At 42.0% G+C, this 20761-nt stretch overlaps 1 protein-coding gene across 1 annotated transcript in view; it reads left to right on the forward strand.

Moving 5' to 3' along the window:
• NECAB1 (N-terminal EF-hand calcium binding protein 1) overlaps positions 1-16430 on the forward strand; it is a 177293-nt gene extending 160863 nt beyond the window's left edge. Inside the window, exons 11-13 of the mRNA XM_075213770.1 lie at positions 10359-10436; positions 11617-11708; positions 15370-16430. Of these exons, the coding sequence (XP_075069871.1) occupies positions 10359-10436; positions 11617-11708; positions 15370-15398 (199 nt within the window). The 3' untranslated portion in view covers positions 15399-16430. The remainder of the gene's footprint in view (positions 1-10358; positions 10437-11616; positions 11709-15369) is intronic.
• The last annotated feature ends 4331 nt before the right edge of the window (positions 16431-20761 follow it).

Genomic DNA, 20761 nt, shown 5'->3' on the forward strand with positions numbered 1-20761 from the left:
CATTTTCAATGCATTTTATATATATTTTCACTCTAATAAATTAATGCATGTTAGCATATTAAGAATAGTTTTGGAATAAGGTTTGTGATCTCACAGTCAATTTTTATTTTTCCCGGCAACCTCAGAATTTTAAATATCTGGGAATTTACCTAAATAAAAAAATATAGTCAATTCTAATCAGTGAACTTTCCACCTTTAATAGAGACGATTAAATCGATTAAATGGAACAAACTATTAATGTCCGGGATAGGTAGAATTTCTCCACTGAAAATGAATTTCCTCCCACATCTTTTATATATCTTCCAGACCATCCCAATGAGTTCCTGCCAAAGTCTTAATAACACTCCAGCAACCGGCAATTAAATTTATTTTGTTCAAATTGATTTAAGAAGAAAATTTTTCATAGCGCTACTCGCCTAACCCAATGCGTTTTACACTCTCCACCCCAGACAAGACTTAGGGGTATATTTACTAAACTGCGGGTTTGAAAAAGTGGAGATGTTGCCTATAGCAACCAATCAGATTCTAGCTTTCATTTATTTAGTGCTTTCTACAAAATGACAGTTAGAATCTGATTGGTTGCTATAGGCAACATCTCCACTTTTTCAAACACGCAGCTTAGTAAATCTAGCCCTTAGAGGCTAATGCCTCCAATATCTTCTTTCCCTTGTGTCTACTATGGCTCAAAACCTGACCGTGCCACTTCCACATATAATCTAATACCAAACTCACATCCTAAACCTCCAATCTGGAATAATCCACAGTTCCCTCCAGGCTTAAACCGTCTCAATGTCCCAAATTAGATCCGCCATGGCAGATTTCTATCTGACCTGGCCCCATTATGATATTTTCCATCTTCTGAGGACATTCAATTGAGATATAATTTCCCCAACTAACATTTTTATCAATATCTTCAGCTCTGGCACTCTTAGAATTCTAACCAACAACATTCCATAGACTCACATCACCCACCCCCCTTAGTATCATTCTACTCACAAAAATCTTCCTCCAGATCCCTTATATCAACACTCTATTGTTTGATTCTCAACCAAAACCATCCTACCATGAGCTCAGATAGGAGGAGGACACTGGGCGAAGCCTCAAACCTGAGACCTGGGAAGATATCAGCTCTAATATCTCTAAAACAGCTTTCTGCATTCAATTCAGTGAGAATGCTCATAAAATATTTTACCTTGTTCCTAATATATTTCCCTAACACCTCCCTTCTGCTGACATTGCTGCAGCCATGGAGGCACCTTTTCCCATATATGGTGGCACTGCCTGAAAATAGCTCCATTATAGAAGGAAGTTTGTCATTTAATCAAGAACATAGGGCCTGATTCATTAAGGATCTTAACTTGAGAAACTTCTTATTTCAGTCTCCTGGACAAAACCATGTTACAATGCAAGGGGTGCAAATTAGTATTCTGTTTTGCACATAAGTTAAATACTGACTGTTTTTTCATGTAGCACACAAATATCAACTTTAAATTTCAGTGTACAAATAAGCTATCAAGTATTTGTGTGCTACATGAAAAAACAGCCTGTATTTAATTTATGTGCAAAACAGAATTCTACTTTGCACCCCTTGCATTGTAACATGGTTTTGTCCAGGAGACTGAAATAAGAAGTTTCTCAAGTTAAGATCCTTAATTAATCAGGCCCATAGTCCCTAATTTGTTCCCTATAATCTTGCAATATCCCTGATATATCTAAACATATACAGCGATTAATTACACATATGTAACCCCCTGTCACTGTGTGTATTGTGTGGTGCAAAGGGTACACAGTGAACCTCCTTCTCCAGCCCTGGCTAGCTGATGGGTATGGGTGTAAATGACCAGGGGGTCCCTCTTTGTAAGTAGTGGGACACAGGTGATGTCACTTTGTGGTGCAGTGCAATAAAAGTCACAATAATTTGGGCGCCAGACCATCTCTATGACTAACTGAACTCTTTATTTACACTCCTCTTCCTCCAGCACGATAATCATAGTGGTTGCAACAATAAAGAAATATATATACATCTCCTTACTCTCTCCAGCACAGTTCTTAATGAGCAGTATGAATATGGTTGCAAATATATCTCCTTACTCCTCTTGCAGTTCTTTATGTTATCTAGATGTTATATAACATAATTCACATGTCTCTTACTCTCCAGTATTCCATACTTCACTGCTGTTCACCCCTTCTCTGCATGGTCACTCACATGGATGCTAACAGGCAGGCAGCTTCTCAATGTAGTTCTGACACATGCTGTCTAACTGCCCCTCCTCTGCGGGGATGATTTCTCCTTTGGGCTCTGACACTTCTCTCTGTGTACGCACAGCCCCTGGCTCTGACACTTCTCTCTGTGTACGCACAGCCCCTGGCTCTGACACTTCTCTCTGTGTGCGCACAGCCCCTGGCTCTGACACTTCTCTCTGTGTACGCACAGCCCCTGGCTCTGACACTTCTCTCTGTGTGCGCACAGCCTTTGGCTCTGACACTTCTCTCTGAGGACGCACAGCCTCTGGCTCTGACACTTCTCTCTGAGTACGCACAGCCTCTGGCTCTGACACTTCTCTCTGTGTACGCACAGCCCCTGGCTCTGACACTTCTCTCTGTGTACGGACAGCCCCTGGCTCTGACACTTCTCTGTGTGTACGCACAGCCTCTGGCTCTGACACTTCTCTGTGTGTACGCACATCCTCTGACACTTCTCTCTGTACACACAGCCCCTGGCTTTGACACTTCTCTATGTGTACGCACAGCCTCTGACACTTCTCTCTGTACACACAGCCTCTGGCTCTGACACTTCAGCTACCATGCCTCTTGCAGCAACCCTCACTCCAGGGTCTCTTTCATGTAAAATGTCCCTCTCTGTCTCTTGGGGTTCTCTTTAGTGATATGGTGTTCTCTCCCTCTCTAGGATTAGGGACACCTCCCCTCTGTATATGCAGCCACACTACTGGTTTTGTCACAGTACATACCAGGTTCTACTGGTCACAGTAGTTCCACAACTACTCACAGTTCAGCCAGAATCACAGTGTAGCGTATCTCCAGTTGTCTTTTGGGGTCCTTCTCCTTATAGGCTCCCCCACTCTTGCTTAGGGAACAGTAGTGAATGTTTCTAGGCAGCCGCCGTCACTCATCCGCTCCTGGGCAATGTCGGGGGACCTTGGAACACCCACCTCCATTGTCCAAGGTCCCCAGCTTTCACATCATCTCTGCTGGTCCTGTGTCTATCTCTGTCTGTGTCTCTCCCTGGATGTCTCTCTCCCCTTGCTGACAGACCCTTCTTATTCTCACTCAGTCTCCCACAGACTGGGCTGGGTTATCACCATAGCAACCAGCTTGTGTCACTTTTCACAAATACCTAACTTGCCCTCTAGGTGACCGATCCCGTATTCACTGGGGTGCAGGTTTTACTAAAACGCCACTACGGGGCGTTACACATATATTAAGTGCTACAAAATTCCAGAATCAGGTTTTTTTTTATAAACGTTTTATTTTTGCAAGGTCATGAGAACAGCATAGGACAAATGACAAAGTGCATACTGATAGCATAAGTATACAGGAGGAAACCATATCAGCCATCAGCATGAAACATAAGAGGATACTAAGTCAACCAGTCTAACAATTTTAGTAATGACAGATGACCTAAGGTTTTATAGAAAGAGGAAGAAAGAGAGAGAATACATAGAGGAGAAAAGGAGAGAGAAATGAAAGAGAAGAGGAGAGAAGGGAAGGAGTGAGTGACTAGATCCATTGTTAGTTGGAAAAAGATCCGAGAAGAAGAATGAGGTTTTAAAGCGGAGTTAAATAAAGGGTGGGCAGGCCTGGAAGAAGGATAACCATGGGTCCCAAACCCTGGAGAAGGCTCCGGAGGAGTTTCGGATAATACTGGTCATGTATTCCATCCGTTCAATCTGCCAAATTCTGTTGATTATGGACTGCATGGAAGGAGGGGATTGCGAACGCCAGTCTGCCGCTATTTGGCAGGTAGCTGCCGAAACAATATGTCTAATCAATTTGTTCTCATGTCGGGATGCCGAGGGAGCCCCCATAGGGAGAAGAAAAAATTTTGGCTCCAGGGGAATATCCACCAGGAGAATTGAATTAATCAGGCCTCTTATCTGGATCCAGAAGCCTGTCAATTTTGGGCACGACCACCATATGTGGAGAAATGTGCCTTCATGGGAGCACCCTCGCCAGCACCGATCAGATGAATCAGGATGGATTTTGCAAAGACGCGAGGGCACATAGTACCACCGATAAAGCATCTTATAAACATTCTCTTTAATTCTTACGCAGATGGAACTAGAGGCGGCGTTCTCGTAAATTTCAGACCATTCCTCTTCCAGTAGCTCTTCTCCAAGGTCCCGTTCCCAGGTTAGTTCATGGGGGGGTCTAAGAGAAGAAGAAGGGGAAGCAAGTTCGTGGTAAAGCATTGATATCAGACCTTTGGTTGAAGATTGGCGTAGACAGAGGGCTTCGAAGGTGGAGAGAGGTCGGGCTAGCAGGCGATCTTTAGCAACACTATGGAAATGGCGAAGTTGCAAGAACTGATAAAAGTGCTTTGAGGGAATGTGGATCTGTGATTGAATTTCAGAAAACTGAGGAAAAGTTACTGAGGTGGATAAATGATTGAGGTAGATGACTCCCCGCGAATACCATGGCTGGAATGAGTTATGATGTAGTCCGGGAGGAAATTCCGGAGAGTTGAATAGCGGAACAACCGGAGAGGGATGGGGAGATAAGGCGAATTTTTGGGATGATGAGTCCCAGATGGATAATGTGTGTGAGACTATTGGGTGAGATAACAGACGTTTGGGGCGACGAGGCCTCGGGACCCATAGGAGAGAGGATAAGGAAAGCAGTCCCAGACCCTCTGCCTCAATTTTAGACCAAACTCTGGCTTCCGTCCGACCAGACCATAGGACACACTGAGCAAGTTGAGCGGAGAGGTAGTATCTTTGAAAATCAGGAATCCCCAGACCTCCCCCCCGCGGGGACCTCTGAAGAACCTTAAGTCGGACCCGGGGTCGTCTGCCCGACCAGACAAATCTGGAGACATGGAATTGTAGGAATTTAAAAACATATGGCGGTATGCGGATGGGGAGAGTCTGAAAGAAGTAGAGCAGCCTAGGGAGGATATTCATTTTGACGGCATTAATGCGTCCAAGCCAGGAGATATAGAGCTGTGACCACAATGTAAGGTCTATTTTGATTTGATTGAGTAGGTGAGGAAAATTGGCTTGAAATAGATGTCGATAGTGCTTTGTGATGGAAACACCCAAGTATTTAATTTTGCGGCGACCCCAGTGAAAAGGGAAGGAGCGTTCTAATAATAACTTGTCTGTAGCTGATATATTAAAGTCTAGAACCTCCGTCTTATCTGGATTGATCTTGTAGCCCGAGAAATAGCCATAGAGATCTAGTTCCTCTAGGAGGGGGGGTACCGACGTTTTGGGATTAGTGATAGTGAGCAGAACATCGTCTGCATATAGGGCAATCTTATGGGTAGAGGGGCCCACCTGTATGCCAGATATCTCATGATTGTTACGAATTCTGGCGGCTAATGGCTCGATGACTAGAGCAAATATCAGTGGGGAGAGGGGGCATCCTTGACGAGTGCCGTTCATGATCAAAAAGGGCATCGAGGTCAGACCATTAGCGGAAACAGTAGCTGACGGAGATCGGTAGAGGGCCAAAATACCTGTCAGGAATTTGTCTGTGAATCCCACTGCTCGAAGCACACCCTCCATAAATGACCAGGAGATGCGATCGAACGCCTTTTCGGCGTCGAGCGCCATGACGAGAGAGGATAGATTATCATTGTTTATCGTGTGGATTAGATCAATAATCCTTCTGGTATTATCGGGGGCTTGGCGCCCTGGAATAAAGCCCACCTGGTCAGGATGGATGAGGGCTGGAAGGAGTGGATTCAACCTAGAGGCCAAGATTTTTGCAAATAATTTTAGGTCAACATTTAGTAACGAGATGGGCCTGTAACTAGCGGAAAGAGAGGGGTCTTTTCCCGGTTTGGGAATTACAATTATATTAGCCCTGGTGGTGGCGGAGTCGAAGGGAGCCCCCCCTAGCACTTCATTGAAAAATTTTGTCAGGTGAGGACCGAGGACCGAGGCAAACTTTTTATAGTACTGGGGGGTGAGGCCGTCCGGGCCGGGAGCTGAGGAGGATTTCAGGGACTTAACTGCTGTCAATACCTCCGATAGAGTAATGTCTTCATTCAAGACAGATTGTTGTGTGGTAGTAATTTTAGGGATGGGTGTAGATAAAAGGTAATCGGACAGGGTGGGAGGCTGGGGGTCCCGACGAGGGGAGGGAGCATCGAGGTTATAGAGGGAAGAATAGAAGTCCCTGAATTCTCTAACTATCCCTGTTGGGTCATAAGTTACATCTCCAGTAGGAGACTGTCGAATTTTATCAATATGCTGCAAGGCTATTTTTTTCCGGAGCTTTCTAGCTAATACGGAATCAGCTTTATCCGCCTTATCATAATACCGTTGTTGGAGCTTCTGCATCGTGACAGCTGCTCTACGGGAGAGGATGGTATTTAATTGGCCCTTCATTGACGCAATCTTGGGAAGTAGGGTCGGGTCGTGGTGAGTTTGATGCTGAGTAAGGAGTGAAGCTAACCCACTTTCCAGGGATAAGATTTCCTCAGCTGCTTTCTTTCTAGCTGCAGCTGATTGACTAATTAATTGGCCTCGGATGGTAGCCTTGTGAGCCTCCCAAACAATTCCGGGGGCAACATCAGGGGTTGAATTTTCCTGAAAGTAATTGGTAATGGAGGTCTTAATGTCTAGGCAGATAGATCTATTAAGTAAAAGTGCGTCGTCTAGGCGCCATCTACTGCGCTGGGGGGGCAGTTTGAGGAGATCTAGTACAAGGGAAACACCCGAATGGTCTGTCCAAGAGAGGGGGGTAATGTCTGCCCGCGTCACATGATGAGTGAGTGAGTGTGAGATGTGTAACATATCTATGCGCGTGTATAGTTGATGTGGGGCTGAGAAGTGAGTATAATCCTTGGCATCTGAGTTACATAGTCTCCAGGAGTCATATAAATGATGGTGTATAAGGAGTGTGGACAAGGTGGCGGTTTCAGAGGAGGAGGAAATACCCCGCCGAGGAGAGGAGGGGGGAGACCTATCGAGAGCCGGGTCGAGAGTAACGTTAAAGTCACCTCCCATGATAACATGGCCCTGCGCCAACCGCTCAATTTGCTTAAAGAGCTTTGTAAAGAAAGGCTTTTGCCTCTGATTCGGGGCATAAACTGAGACCAGAGTGACGGGAGTAGACCGGAGAGTGCCGCTCACCAGCAGAAAGCGGCCTTCTGGGTCAGCATGGGTCTTGGAGTGAAGAAAGGGGACTTTACTATGGATTAAAACAGCAACGCCCCGTTTCTTGCAGTCTGCAGAGGCGAAGAAGGTCTGGGAAAATTGCTTACCCTGGAGCCGAGTATGGGCACCTGTGAGATGAGTCTCCTGAAGAAGAACAATGTCTGCGTTTTCTCTCCTACAGGCACCCATGAGAATCGTACGTTTACGAGGAGAGTTGAGGCCGTTCACGTTGACGGAAAAAATCTTCAAAGCCATGGCAGTCGCGAGGAGCCAAAGTCTGGAAATAGGTCTAAACAGTTAGATAGGGAACAAAACCTGTTAGTTTATGGGTGGAACTGAAGCTTGAAGAGCCAATTAGAGAGTGGATCAAAGTCACAAGAAGAAGAGAAAAGAGATGGAAAAAGAAGAAGCCCAATTGGGCGAAAACCCTGAGTAAAAGGAATCCTAAGCGGATTCAAAGACATTATTATAAGCTAGAGCGCAGTAAAATTAACAATGTCAAAGGGTGCACGGGGGGGTGGTCCTTAGGCTCGCACGGCATCGACAGCCGCCAGAGCCTCGGGAGACCCACAAATAGAGTACATTAATTGAAAAATTCAAAATCAAACCATGGAACGGTGTGCAAGGTAAATAAAACTTGTACAGTAAATATTTATAACAGTTTAAGGAAGAAAAAAAAAAAAGGGGGGGTTAGGGAAGTGGAGGGGGGAGGGAAGGGAGGGTAGAAAAGAGGGGAGAGGGAGGAGGAAGGGACACGGGAAAGGCAAGCTGCTCCCCCTTCCAACAGCAGGGAAAAGGCCACATTACAATCAGCCATAATATTACATAATGAGAAGAAGCGTGAGGGGTCTGGAGGTCAGCAATAGAACTATTGGTAGAAACAAGAAAAAGAGCAACCACCAAAACAAAAAGCAATAAAACATATTATGTAAACTATTTGAGAGTGTAGGGTAGTAACCGCTACCAACTGACGATGAAAGTCCCCCTAAAAACAAGGGAGAGTTAGAACAGGAAGAAAACAAAAACAGACACAGATAGGACCATTAGTGCAACAATAAACAAATCAGGGAGGATCTGCATCCCGCGGACGTCGTCTCGAAGAACGGGACCAATCAGGCTGAGGAAGCGCCGGGCGCTGGGTCTGGGAAGGAGTAGCCTGAGGGGCTGACGGCTCGGGAAGAATGCCCAGCTTATCCAAGAGGCTCTGACCCTGTTCCAGCGATTTGACAAAGTGGGAGGAGTTGTCAGCAAATACTTGAAGCTGGAAAGGGAAGCACCAGCGGTAGCGGAGGTTGTGTTGTCGAAGAATCCTAGTGACTGGCTGAAGATCCCTCTGCTTTTGTATCGTGGAAGGAGCCAAGTCCTGGAATAGCTGGATGTCCATGTCCCGAAATGTAATTACTGGTCGGTCCCTGGTAGCGGAAAGAATACGATCTCTGGTCCGGAAATAATGTAGACGGACAATGATATCCCAAGGAGGTTGGCTGTTTGGGGGTTTGGCTCTCAGGGCACGGTGAGCCCGATCCAAAAGACAGTCAGTCTCAGAGATGTCCGGGAGGAGGTGAAGAAAGAGGGCCATGAGGAAGGCTTAAAGGACTGCGTTACCGATTTCCTCAGGCACATTTCTGATGCGGACATTATTACGGCGAGATCGGTTCTCAGAATCCTCTTGCTTCTCTTTCAAGATTTCAACTTCGTCACGGAGGCGGGAGAGTTCCTTATCAGTTGCAGAGTTGGATCGGCAAATGTCGTCAGTTTTTGATTCTAGGGCGTCTGTCCTGTTTCCCAGCGCGTTCAACTCTGTTCTGAGCTCGCTGACCACTTTTGTCATTTCCTGATAGAAAGTAGTTTTCACCCCCTCCAAGAGACTGGTCATTACCGCTTGAATCTGAGGGTCAAGTTCAACTTCAGACGATGAAGATCCCGACGCCCCCTGGCGATCAGCTTGTGGAGAGGGGGGCTTCGCTTTTGATCCAAAGAAATTTGCAGAGGTTCCTGCTGTCACTTTCTTTGGTTTGGAAGCCATGGTGCCCTCAGGCGAGCCGATCTGGCCGTTGGATGGGATAACAAGGCCAAGGTCAGGTAAAGAGAGGGAGAGGGAAAGGAGGGTGCACACCGAACTCGGTTCAGTTGAGAGGGGTCCTACCCGGGATCGGGCAGCATAGTAAAGTTCACATACTAGCCGTGGGTGTAATGATGAACAGAGGAATCAAGGCACTTGAAAGGCTGGTTTCGAGTATCCAGAATCAGTTTTTACTCTCTATCTTTAACACAATTTGTCAGGTCCATTGTTTGGAATATATATCCAATATTAATTATAATAATTCATATCTACTTAGAATCCCAGGACAGAAAATGATAATGCTTCCATTAGAAGACTAAATCTCTCCTCCTATCATTGACACGTATTACATTTTAGAAATTGCGACTCCCACATTTTCTACACCATCCCTCTCTAACTCCTTCCTCAGATCCTTCTAATTTCTTTTTTTTTTTGCTTCTGACAATATAAGATACATATTTGTTTTGTTAACTATGCCGATGATGTATCTCATCTGTTTCCTTCCCCCTTTTTCTTCTGGACCCTCCTGTTCATTAGGTTTCAAAATAAAAATAATATAACAAAATAAAATAATTAAAATAAAACTATTTTGGAAGTGTTTTCCAGTCTTAAGCTAAAACAAATGCTACGATTGTAAAACACATTGGTGTGAAAGACACTAAGGAAACCATGGAAATCGGATGTACGTAGGATTTTATTGTGAACGCCTGCTTCATGGTGCACTCGTTCTGAGTTATGTCCAACGCTTGGTGAATGCAGATCAACCAGTGGAAATAGTGTTCGTTGAACCCTCTGAAGAATGCAATGGCGGTACAAATAAGTAAATGTAATCCCCTTACGATACAAGTACCTTACAAAATCACATAATCTTGTTTAAATGGTGTTTTTTAACTGTCATTTTTTTAAATTCCATAACAATTGCTATTTAAATATTGTATTGTTTCCCACAGCGTTGCCATTCAGAGGATTTCAAATGAGTCCAGGTTCATCATCTATGAGTTTTGGGAAAGCAGTAATGTATGGAAGAAGTAAGTAGAACGACTTTAATTTTTCTATTATTAGTACAGCTCTGATCCACACCATAGCCAATGATTTCCAAAACTGTGGACACAGATTCAGTTTAAATTAGACAGGGCCAACGTACAGATTTAAGAAAAAATCTAAGGGTATTAAACACAATCTAGGTTTGAACATTTTTCTGAGATATAAAGCTAAAGATAGACTCAAATCTTTTTCTGTGCATCTTCCTTAAATAAGCAAAAGACTTGGACTCACATAGGCAAAGTCTGTAAGTGTTTCTTTAATAATGGTCTTGTATGAACCAGTTGTAGTCAACCTTATTTTTAGCTGGAACCCCCTATTGTTATGGGATCCCAAGAGTCATTGTGCCATTGTTCTGCATGGCACATGTATAAATGTGATGCATATCTGATGATCAGGGAAGTCCAAAAAAGATTCCCTTCGGTTGCACACCACTGGTAAAGAGCTTTATAAATCTCCAAGGGGTATATTTACTAAACTGGGGGTTTGAAAAAGTGGAGATGTTGTCTATAGCAACCAATCAGATTCTAGTTGTCATTTTGTAGAATGTACTAAATAAATGAAATCTAGAATCTGATTGGGTGCTATAGGCAACATCCCCACTTTTCCAAACCCGCAGTTTAGTAAATCTATCCCCAAGTCTTTGAGATAAGGTAAACAACATTGCAAATCCCAGAGGTTTAAATTACATACATTTCATAATGTCCTAAAAAATAACCTTGTGTATTAAAACAAAATAAAATATAGCTATAACATGCATGGCGATGCTGGTGTGTGACTAGGACTCTCATGTACCCCAGTATTCACAGGACAGTTGTAGACTTATTCTTAACTGTTTTATTGTATTTGGCCCCCTAAGAAAAGCCAGTGTTGACTTTTAGGGGCTGAGCAAAGTTCACGTCTTGAGTGTTCTAAGGATCATTAGGTGTTACATTGGCCTAGGATATATGGCATTAAAACAACTAACAGATATCAGGGCATACACCGGCACTACAATTTGTGTTTAGTTTGAACTTTTATGTAACCTGGATCCTAAAAACTCAGAAAAATGAACCCATCTTTCACTCCAAGCCGGAAACTACTTTGAAGTGTTAATGTATAAATATGATTTGTCTTTGCAGAGTAAGGAGTTAATGTACCCATAATAACTGATTAATGTTTATACAGCCACCTCCAAGCTAATTACAGTAAGACATTTCAGAGGAGTAATGTTGATTTCCTGGAAACCCCAGAACTGATGACAACGATGCTTGTACCAGGTTTGTATAATTATCATTACTGCATAATGCACAATGTTAAATTTCATTGCATGTGCTGCCATTACTCTGTTTCCTAGAGACACCCTGACTCATTCACACTCCGTAAGATCAGATAAACAAGTGATCAGTATGGCGTACTTTTGCTCTTCCACATAATAAGATACATTCCACATCAACACAAAACTAGGATAGACTAGATTTTATAAAGCTACTCACTGTGACCAACCTGACAACACATAACTGTTATATTCTGTTTTATTTTACAGACTCTGCTGTAAGTTTGGTTAAAACTATCTAAAAAGCTATTTAAGTCGGCCAAGCATTCATTTGGTAAAGCCTTGATTGGTATAATTGAATACACTAATCTCGGTGCACTATGGAGTTAAAACTGTCAACATCTGTCACTGGAAAAATCTTTTAACATATATTTGTAAAAGCTCAGAGGACTATAAATGTTGATTCACAATCTCCACCTATGTACCTGAGACATAAGCTGTTTATTATAGTTCAGTCTCTACCCATGTATCTGAGATAGAAGCTGTGTGCTATAGTCTAATCTCAATCCATGTCTCTGAGACAGAAGTTGTCTGTTATAGTTCAGTTTCCACCTATGTATCTGAGATAGAAGCTGTGTGCTATAGTCTACTCGCAATCCATGTCTTTTTTTTAAATCTTTGCTACAACATGCTCCGCAAACCCTAATCTCTGGGCAAATAGCTACTAAAGTCTGAAAAAGAGTCTGCAAATCTTTTGCAAACTGCAGGTAGATCTCTAGTTTGGGTGATCATCATCATCAATTATCATCTACCATTACTAACACCTGCCCCTGACCACTCACAATTAGTCGCTTTTTCTGCCGTATCTGCGACTACATCCCAGTCTGAATCCATATGGAATTTCTTGAACACATCCTTTCTGTACATTGCCTACTTTAGTACACTCCTTCTCTCACAGGACATGCCTCTTCAGGTGTAAGGAGCCGTAAGTACCAAAAAGTCTCAGGTCTCAATAGCCGCATAGATAAATGGATCCAGTCTCCACCCATGTACCTGACATAAAATGTGACTGTTATGGTCCAGTCTCCACCCATGTATCTGAGATAGAATATAACTGTTATAGTACAGTGTTCACTCATGTATCTGAGTGTTATGGTCCAGTCTTCACTCATGTATCTGAGATAGAATCTGAGTGTTATAGTCCAGTCTTTACTCATGTATCTGAGTGTTATGGTCCAGTCCTCACTCATGTATCCAAGATAGAATCTGAGTGTTATAGTCCAGTCCTCACTCATGTCTCTGAAATACAATCTGAGTGCGATAGTCCAGTCCTCACTAATGTCTCTGTGATAGAATCTGAGTGTTATGGTCCAGTCCTCACTCATGTATCTGAGTGTTATAATCCAGTCCTCACTCATATATCCAAGATAGAATCTGAGTGTTATAGTCCAGTCCTCACTCATGTATCTGAGTGTTTTGGTCCAGTCCTCACTCATGTATCCAAGATAGAATGTGAGTGTTATAGTCCAGTCCTCACTCATGTATCCGAGATAGAATCTGAGTGTTATGGTCCAGTCTTCACTCATGTATCTGAGATAGAATGTGAGTGTTATAGCCCAGTCCCCACTCATGTATCTGAGATAGAATCTGAGTGTTATAGTCCAGTCCTCACTCATGTATCCGAGATAGAATGTGAGTGTTATAGCCCAGTCCTCACTCATGTATCCGAGATAGAATGTGAGTGTTATAGCCCAGTCCCTACTCATGTATCCGAGATAGAATCTGAGTGTTATAATCCAGTCTTCACTCATGTATCCGAGATAGAATCTGAGTGTTATGGTCCAGTCTTCACTCATGTATCCGAGATAGAATCTGAGTGTTATGGTCCAGTCTTCACTCATGTATCCGAGATAGAATCTGAGTGTTATGGTCCAGTCCTCACTCATGTATCTGAGATAGAATCTGAGTGTTATGGTCCAGTCCTCACTCATGTATCTGAGATAGAATCTGAGTGTTATAGTCCAGTCCTCACTCATGTATCTGAGATAGAATCTGAGTGTTATGGTCCAGTCCTCACTCATGTATCTGAGATAGAATCTGAGTGTTATAGTCCAGTCCTCACTCATGTATCCGAGATAGAATGTGAGTGTTATAGTCCAGTCCCCACTCATGTATCCGAGATAGAATCTGAGTGTTATGGTCCAGTCCTCACTCATGTCTCTGAAATACAATCTGAGTGCGATAGTCCAGTCCTCACTAATGTCTCTGTGATAGAATCTGAGTGTTATGGTCCAGTCCTCACTCATGTATCTGAGTGTTATAATCCAGCCCTCACTCATGTATCTGAGATAGAATCTAAGGGCCTGAGTCATCAAGGAAAGTAAGGCAAAAAAAAGGAGTAAATGTTCTCTGGGACAAACCATGTTACAATGCAAGGGGAGAAAATTACTTTATTATTTTGCACATAAATTAATACTGGCTGTTTTTACATATAGCACACAAATACTTGATAGCTTTATTTTACACTGAAATTTAAAATTGATCTAGGACATGCTCTACCCCAATTATAAATCAGTCCCCACATTTTAAATTTACCTCCCCCTCCAATGCAACATGGTTTTGCCCAGGTGTTACTCCTTTTTCTATGCTTTGCGCTCCGTAAGAACTCAGGGCTTGAGTGTTATAGTTCAGTCTCCACCCACGTAATCTATAGTCCCAGTGTTATAATCCAATCTCCAACCATGTAATATATAATCTGAGTATAATCTTCACTCATGTATCTAATATAGCTTTATATATCGAACGCTTCTTCATGACAAGTGCTGTTACACAGATAAGCTGTAAGAATAGATCATCAGATTATCACAACTGCTGCATTACTACTGGAAGCCTTATGTGACAATGCTCATAGCTTGTTATCAACATATCACCTATTCTACAAAGCTTCCCTTGGCTTGAAAAATAGTTGATTCTGATTCTTCTACAGTGTGCACAAGTAAGCGAGAGACCCTGTACTTGTAGATTTGTAATAGTATACCATCTGAAGACATAATTATTTTCTACATAGGTCCTATAGGTTCTATCTTGAACACAACCAATATAACATATCTAAATGTAGAATACATATTTGGAAAATATTTGATTTTCTATATATATATACTGATTCCTGAAAGACCTGCATGAAGCTGAATAGACTGTATGGGAAGCACGGTGGCGTAGTGGTTAGCACTTCTGCCTCACAGCACTGGGGTCATGAGTTCAATTCCCGACCATGGCCTTATCTGTGTGTAGTTTGTATGTTCTCCCCGTGTTTGCGTGGGTTTCCTCCAGGTGCTCCGGTTTTCTCCTACACTCCATACTGGTAGGTTAATTGGCTGCTATCAAAATTGACCCTAGTCTCTCTCTCTCTCTGTGTATGTTAGGGAATTTAGACTGTAAGCTCCAATGGGACAGGGACTGATGTGAATGAGTTCTCTGTACAGTGCTGCCGAATCAGTGGGGCTATATAAATAAATTGTGCTGATGATGATGATGACTCACATAACTCAAACTAGATGTATACCTATGTTTGGGGGAGCAGGAAAAATTTCTAGGGGCGCACTGAATTTCTATGCATGTGTATGTACATACTATAATATGTTTTACATGTCGTTCTTCTTTTTCAGCTTCGTGGTGGGTTCTCAATAACAATTAAACAAGTGATGTCCAGCTCAGTAGTGATTCCGTTATTGTTTGATATTACATATACATAAATAAAACCTGTATCATTGTATCTTCCTTTGTGAATCTGTTGGCAAAATTATTATATCACTACACTGTGCAGGTATTATACAAATGTAATTCAGCCTATTACATGATGCCGTGCATAAAATCAATTGTGTCAACCGCACGTAAATTGAACTCTTTGTAGACGGCTGTATTATTTGCAGGTTACAGAGCAGTCATTTTGCTTGCCATCAGACCTCATTGGAGGCAGTTTATTAAAAGTTATAATTATAGTGTTATAAAGAGGGAACTTTGCCATTAACAAAGCAGAGGTCAACCAAAAATGGCTACACATTTGCTACTAAAAACATGTATTAGTAGGTGTGTCAAAAGGTTGACATAGGAAAAAAAAACCATTGTTGATCTGCTAACAATCAAGAAAATACAGAAGCCCGGCTATTGTCCTTTCCTTGTTCTCAGTCACAAATACCAATGAGTGTAAAATGCCGTAGGTTTTTTAAAAATGAGATGGAATTGGCTAAATTTTCATTTAAACTCTCAGAAAAGCAGAGCTTGTTTGCCGAGTTATTTCTAGAAGAGTACATGGTTTTATGTGTATCTGGCTGTGTACACACATCGCTATTTGCCAACTGTAGCTAAACGTGATGTGAAACAGAGCAGATATGTTTGGGAAAGAAAACACAGAATACAAGAACGTACATTATTTACAAGACGATCCAAGGAGTATTTTGTTGCACTTGACCTCTGGTTATTTGTGAGACACTGTGATATAGAGTTTCATTGTATACAAATTAATAAATAATAGCTACTCAGAAGTCTATAGATAAGCAATATTAATTATTTTCATCGTAAATTGTTATTTACAGAGTATTTTCAATAAAATGCTAAATTAGGTGTAATTTTTATTTTATGTTGTATAAGAGTAATTCATATATCTACAAGTTAATGTATGTAAGGTTTATTTGTGCCAAACTTTAATAAATGCTTTCACTTCATGGTTTCTTATTTGTGTTGTTGTTGTTTATTGCATGAATGTGCTGGATCCTTAATTGCAATAGTTGAAAAGAGACACATGTCCATTGCGTACAACCTTCATTCTTCTTGCATTAATCCAAAGGAAAAACAAAACCCCCTGTCTGAAAGTTGCCAATTCAGTCTCATATGGAAATATAAACATAAAATAAATTCTTCCTGACTCCTAATATGGCAAACAGGTTCCCTGTTTGCCATATTAGGGAGTTATTGATTTCCTGAATGAATTACTCACCATAATGTCCTGTACTAGTTATACCTACATACACCATTTCATTTAAGTTAGGCTTTGAATTTGCTATCACTCTTCCTAATGTGGTAAGGAATTCCACAGGTTTACCACCCTTACAGTAAAGAACTCCTTCTTATGCTCATTTGTAACTGATTACCCCTTGTCCTCTGTAAGGTCCTTGGTATGAAACATATTTTACACAAATCTTTGTACCAACATCAAATATATCTAAATATTCCTACTTTTTCTACCCTATATTCTCTGTAACTGAGTCGCCCACCACCAAAGCCTCTCTAGGTATCCTATGTTCTTTTCACAGTGTGGTGCCCAAAAATGTATCCCATAATCAATGTGTGAATATATATATATATATATATATATATATATATATATATATATAAAGTTAACCCATGCATGATACTCATGCATTCTAGTCAAATCAAGCTACTTAAGGTGTTAAAAAGGTTCTTGTCATGCATTTGGGCCATAGCCCAGGCCTCCTCAGGGGAAGAGCGTTACTTCCCGACGTAAGCGCCCTTTTTTAACGTGGTTTTGTCCACATGTCACCACCTCATCATTCTTCTCCATCACCTCATCCTTCATTTTCATCGCCACATCTATCCAGATGTCTATCCAGACACAGGGATCTCTCTCAGCGGCCCTGAGTATCACACTCCTCTCGCTCTGTCACCCCCGGCAACCACCAACCACTCCCAACTGTCACCCCCGGCAACCACCAACCACTCTTAACTGTCACTTCTCCTTCAAGAAATATATATATATTTTTTTAAAATCTTTATAAACACTTTTAACAATGAACAAATTAAAAACATCTTAGTATACCAAATTTCAGACCTTTCTGAGTTTTTTTCCCCACACACACTAAGAATTTAGTAGGTCAGTGTATAACTCTGCCCAGCAGGTGGCGCTGCAGCTTGGTTTTATTTTTTCCACACACACACACACACAGACAGACTAACACACGCCACTAAGCATTTATATTACACAAGTTAACCAGTGCATGAAACTCATGCATTCTAGTCAAATCAAGCTACTTAAGTTGTTAAAAAGGTTCTTGTCATGCATTTGGGCCATAGCCCAGGCCTCCTCAGGGGAAGGCTCTCTCCCACTCTACTGCCCCTTATATCGCTAACCTCTTCTCCATTCACACTCCCACCCGCTCCCTGCGCTCTGCCAATGACCGCCGCCTCTCCTCCACTCTGATCATTTCTTCCCATTCCAGAATCCAGGACTTTTCCCGTGCAGCCCCCCTTCACTGGAATGACCTCCCTCGCTCCATCCGCCTCTCTCCTACTCTGTGCTCCTTCAAACGTGCACTCAAAACTCACCTCTTTCTCAAAGCCCACCAACCATCCACTTAACCCCCATCTCCTCCACTCATTCTCCCCTCTCTCCCATTCCCTCAACTGGCTCCTCTTGTGCCTGGTCTGTTTAACCCTCCCTTAGGATGTAAGCTCGCTTGAGCAGGGCCCTCTTCGCTCCTGTCTCCTTACCCGTTCTTCTGCTCCGTGTCTATTGCATCTGCCTGCCTGGATTTTCTGAAGTATTGGTACTTTTGTTTATTGTTCTGTACTGTTATACCCTGTATAGTCTACTGTTTGTACTGTGTGCGGCGCTGCGGAAACCTTGTGGCGCCTAACAAATAAATGATAATAATAATAATAATAATAATAATAATAATAATAATAATACTTCCCGATGTAAGCGCCCTTTTTTAACGTGGTTTTATTCACATGTCACCACCTCATCATTCTTCTCCATCACCTCATCCTTCATTTTCATCGCCACATCTATCCAGATGTCTATCCAGACACAGGGATCTCTCTCAGCGGTCCTGAGTATCACACTCCTCTCGCTCTGTCACCCCCGGCAACCACCAACCACTCACCACTGTCACCCCCGGCAGCCACCAACCACTCCCAACTGTCACTTCTCCTTCAAGAAATATATATATATTTTTTTTAAATCTTTATAAACACTTTTAACAATTAACAAATTAAATTAACAAATTAAAAACATCTTAGTATACCAAATTTCAGCCCTTTCTGAATTTTTTTTCCACACACACTAAGAATTTAGTAGGTCAGTGTATAACTCCGCCCAGCAGGTGGCGCTGCAGCTTGGTTTTATTTTTTCCACACAGACTAACACACGTCACTAAGCATTTATATTATAGATATATATATATATATAAAATAAATAATGACTTATACAATGGAAATACTAGGTTTGTTTCATGTATTTATTCCCCTTCTTGTGCATCCCAAGATTCTATTTGCTACTGCTTGGCGCTGTGTGCTGCTGCCAGGGGCAGATTGGTCATAGACCTTAGTGGGACTTTTCCCGGTGGGCCTCAAGGGGCCGCTTAATTTAATTTTTTCTTCCAATTTTGTTTTAAAAAAAAAAAAAGTTGTAGCTTTTGTTCATTTGGCTGGTGGTGGCGGATTCGAGCAGTCAGCGGCCGCATGGATAAGCTGTTTTATGGTTATAAAAAAAAGCTGCCCGTCGCATTAACCCCTTCTACTTGCATCGGTCGTGTAGTGTACTGCTACAAGTCGTTACCCCTACTTCCTCTTGGACGGCTCCTTTTCACACGGTGCAGCGGGAACCTCGTTCCTTTACACTACAAACGTACTGTATATCAGCAAGCAGGAGAAGAAAAATCGACTCAGCAATAGGGGAGTGTGAGTGGAGTAAGAAATATAATTGAGGGAAGTTAGTATTGAGAATAAGGGGGTAAGTGTGATTATAATGGTGAAGGCGTTAATGATCTTAATGTAGTTAGTTACAATGAAGGGCTTCTTTTGATGAGACTGAGGGTAAAATAGAGGGGGTTAATAAATATGAATGTAATTAATTGATGATGTGTTGGTTAATTAATAATGGGTATGAGGGAGTAAATGCTTATAAAGGGGTTAATGATATGGTATGCTGATTTTGAAGAGGGGTTAAATAATAATGAGTGGAATGAGTGTGGTCAAAAAAAATATCATTGTTATATATGGCGTTACTAATCTGGCCTCTCTATTGTATCACAGTCAACAGATGTTTTTTTTTGTATTGTATAGCAGTCACGAGAATGTTTTGTGTAATGTATCGCAGCCAAAAGATTGCTATGTGAATTGTATGGCGATCACAAGAATGCTGTGGCGGATGGTGTCAGTAGTAAGTAATAGTAAGTATGGCGTCACACCAAGGACAAGGATGTACTCCTTGTGAAAAGGAGTACCTGTATTGTATCACAATCATGAGAATGCTTTCTTTGTATTGCATGGCGGTCATAAGAATGCTATGTGATGTGCATTGTATGGCAGTCACAAGACTGGTATGTGTATTGTATGGCAGTCATAAGAATACTATGTGTATGGTATTGTATGGTGGTTCCAAGAATGCTCTCTGTATTTTATAGTCATCCCTATGATGCTCTCTGCATTGTATGGTGGTCACTTGGATGCGCTTTTATATTTCTGTCACGCAGTTTATATTGTATGGCAGTAATTAGGATACATTCTGCATTATATGTATATCACTAATACTTAGCAACTATCATTTAAAGCATTATAATACCATGCTAATTCTGATCATTTCCTGCTGCTGGAGTATGCTGCACCAATCACCTAAATTGATGCGTGTACTTCACAGAATTGGTGTGCTGCCTACTACTTGTGTTTGTCCTGTCAGTGGAATGCTTTGCCTACTTGTATGTAACCTACTGTGACAAACACCATCTGCCATTGTTGTGCCCACCTACCATTGCGTGTTGCCAATGTGGCTAGGGCTAACCCAGCCTACTTTCGTGTTGACCCCACCTACAAATGACTTGGTTCCACCTATATGTGGCCACTTTCAGAATTTGTTCCAGGGCTACTTTAAGTTTCCAATCAATCCCTAGCTGCTACTCAGAAAAAAGTTGACAGAAAGTCAGTTTCTGTTTTCCCCAGATGCATAATTAGGATTTCACCAGTCTAGGTGCATGACCCCACATTTAGCTACATGAAATTTAATTTGCCATGTCTGCACAATCTATCATTTTGCATCAAACTACC

Source organism: Mixophyes fleayi, chromosome 5, assembly GCF_038048845.1.
Source record: "Mixophyes fleayi isolate aMixFle1 chromosome 5, aMixFle1.hap1, whole genome shotgun sequence".
NCBI classification, from domain to species: domain Eukaryota; kingdom Metazoa; phylum Chordata; class Amphibia; order Anura; family Limnodynastidae; genus Mixophyes; species Mixophyes fleayi.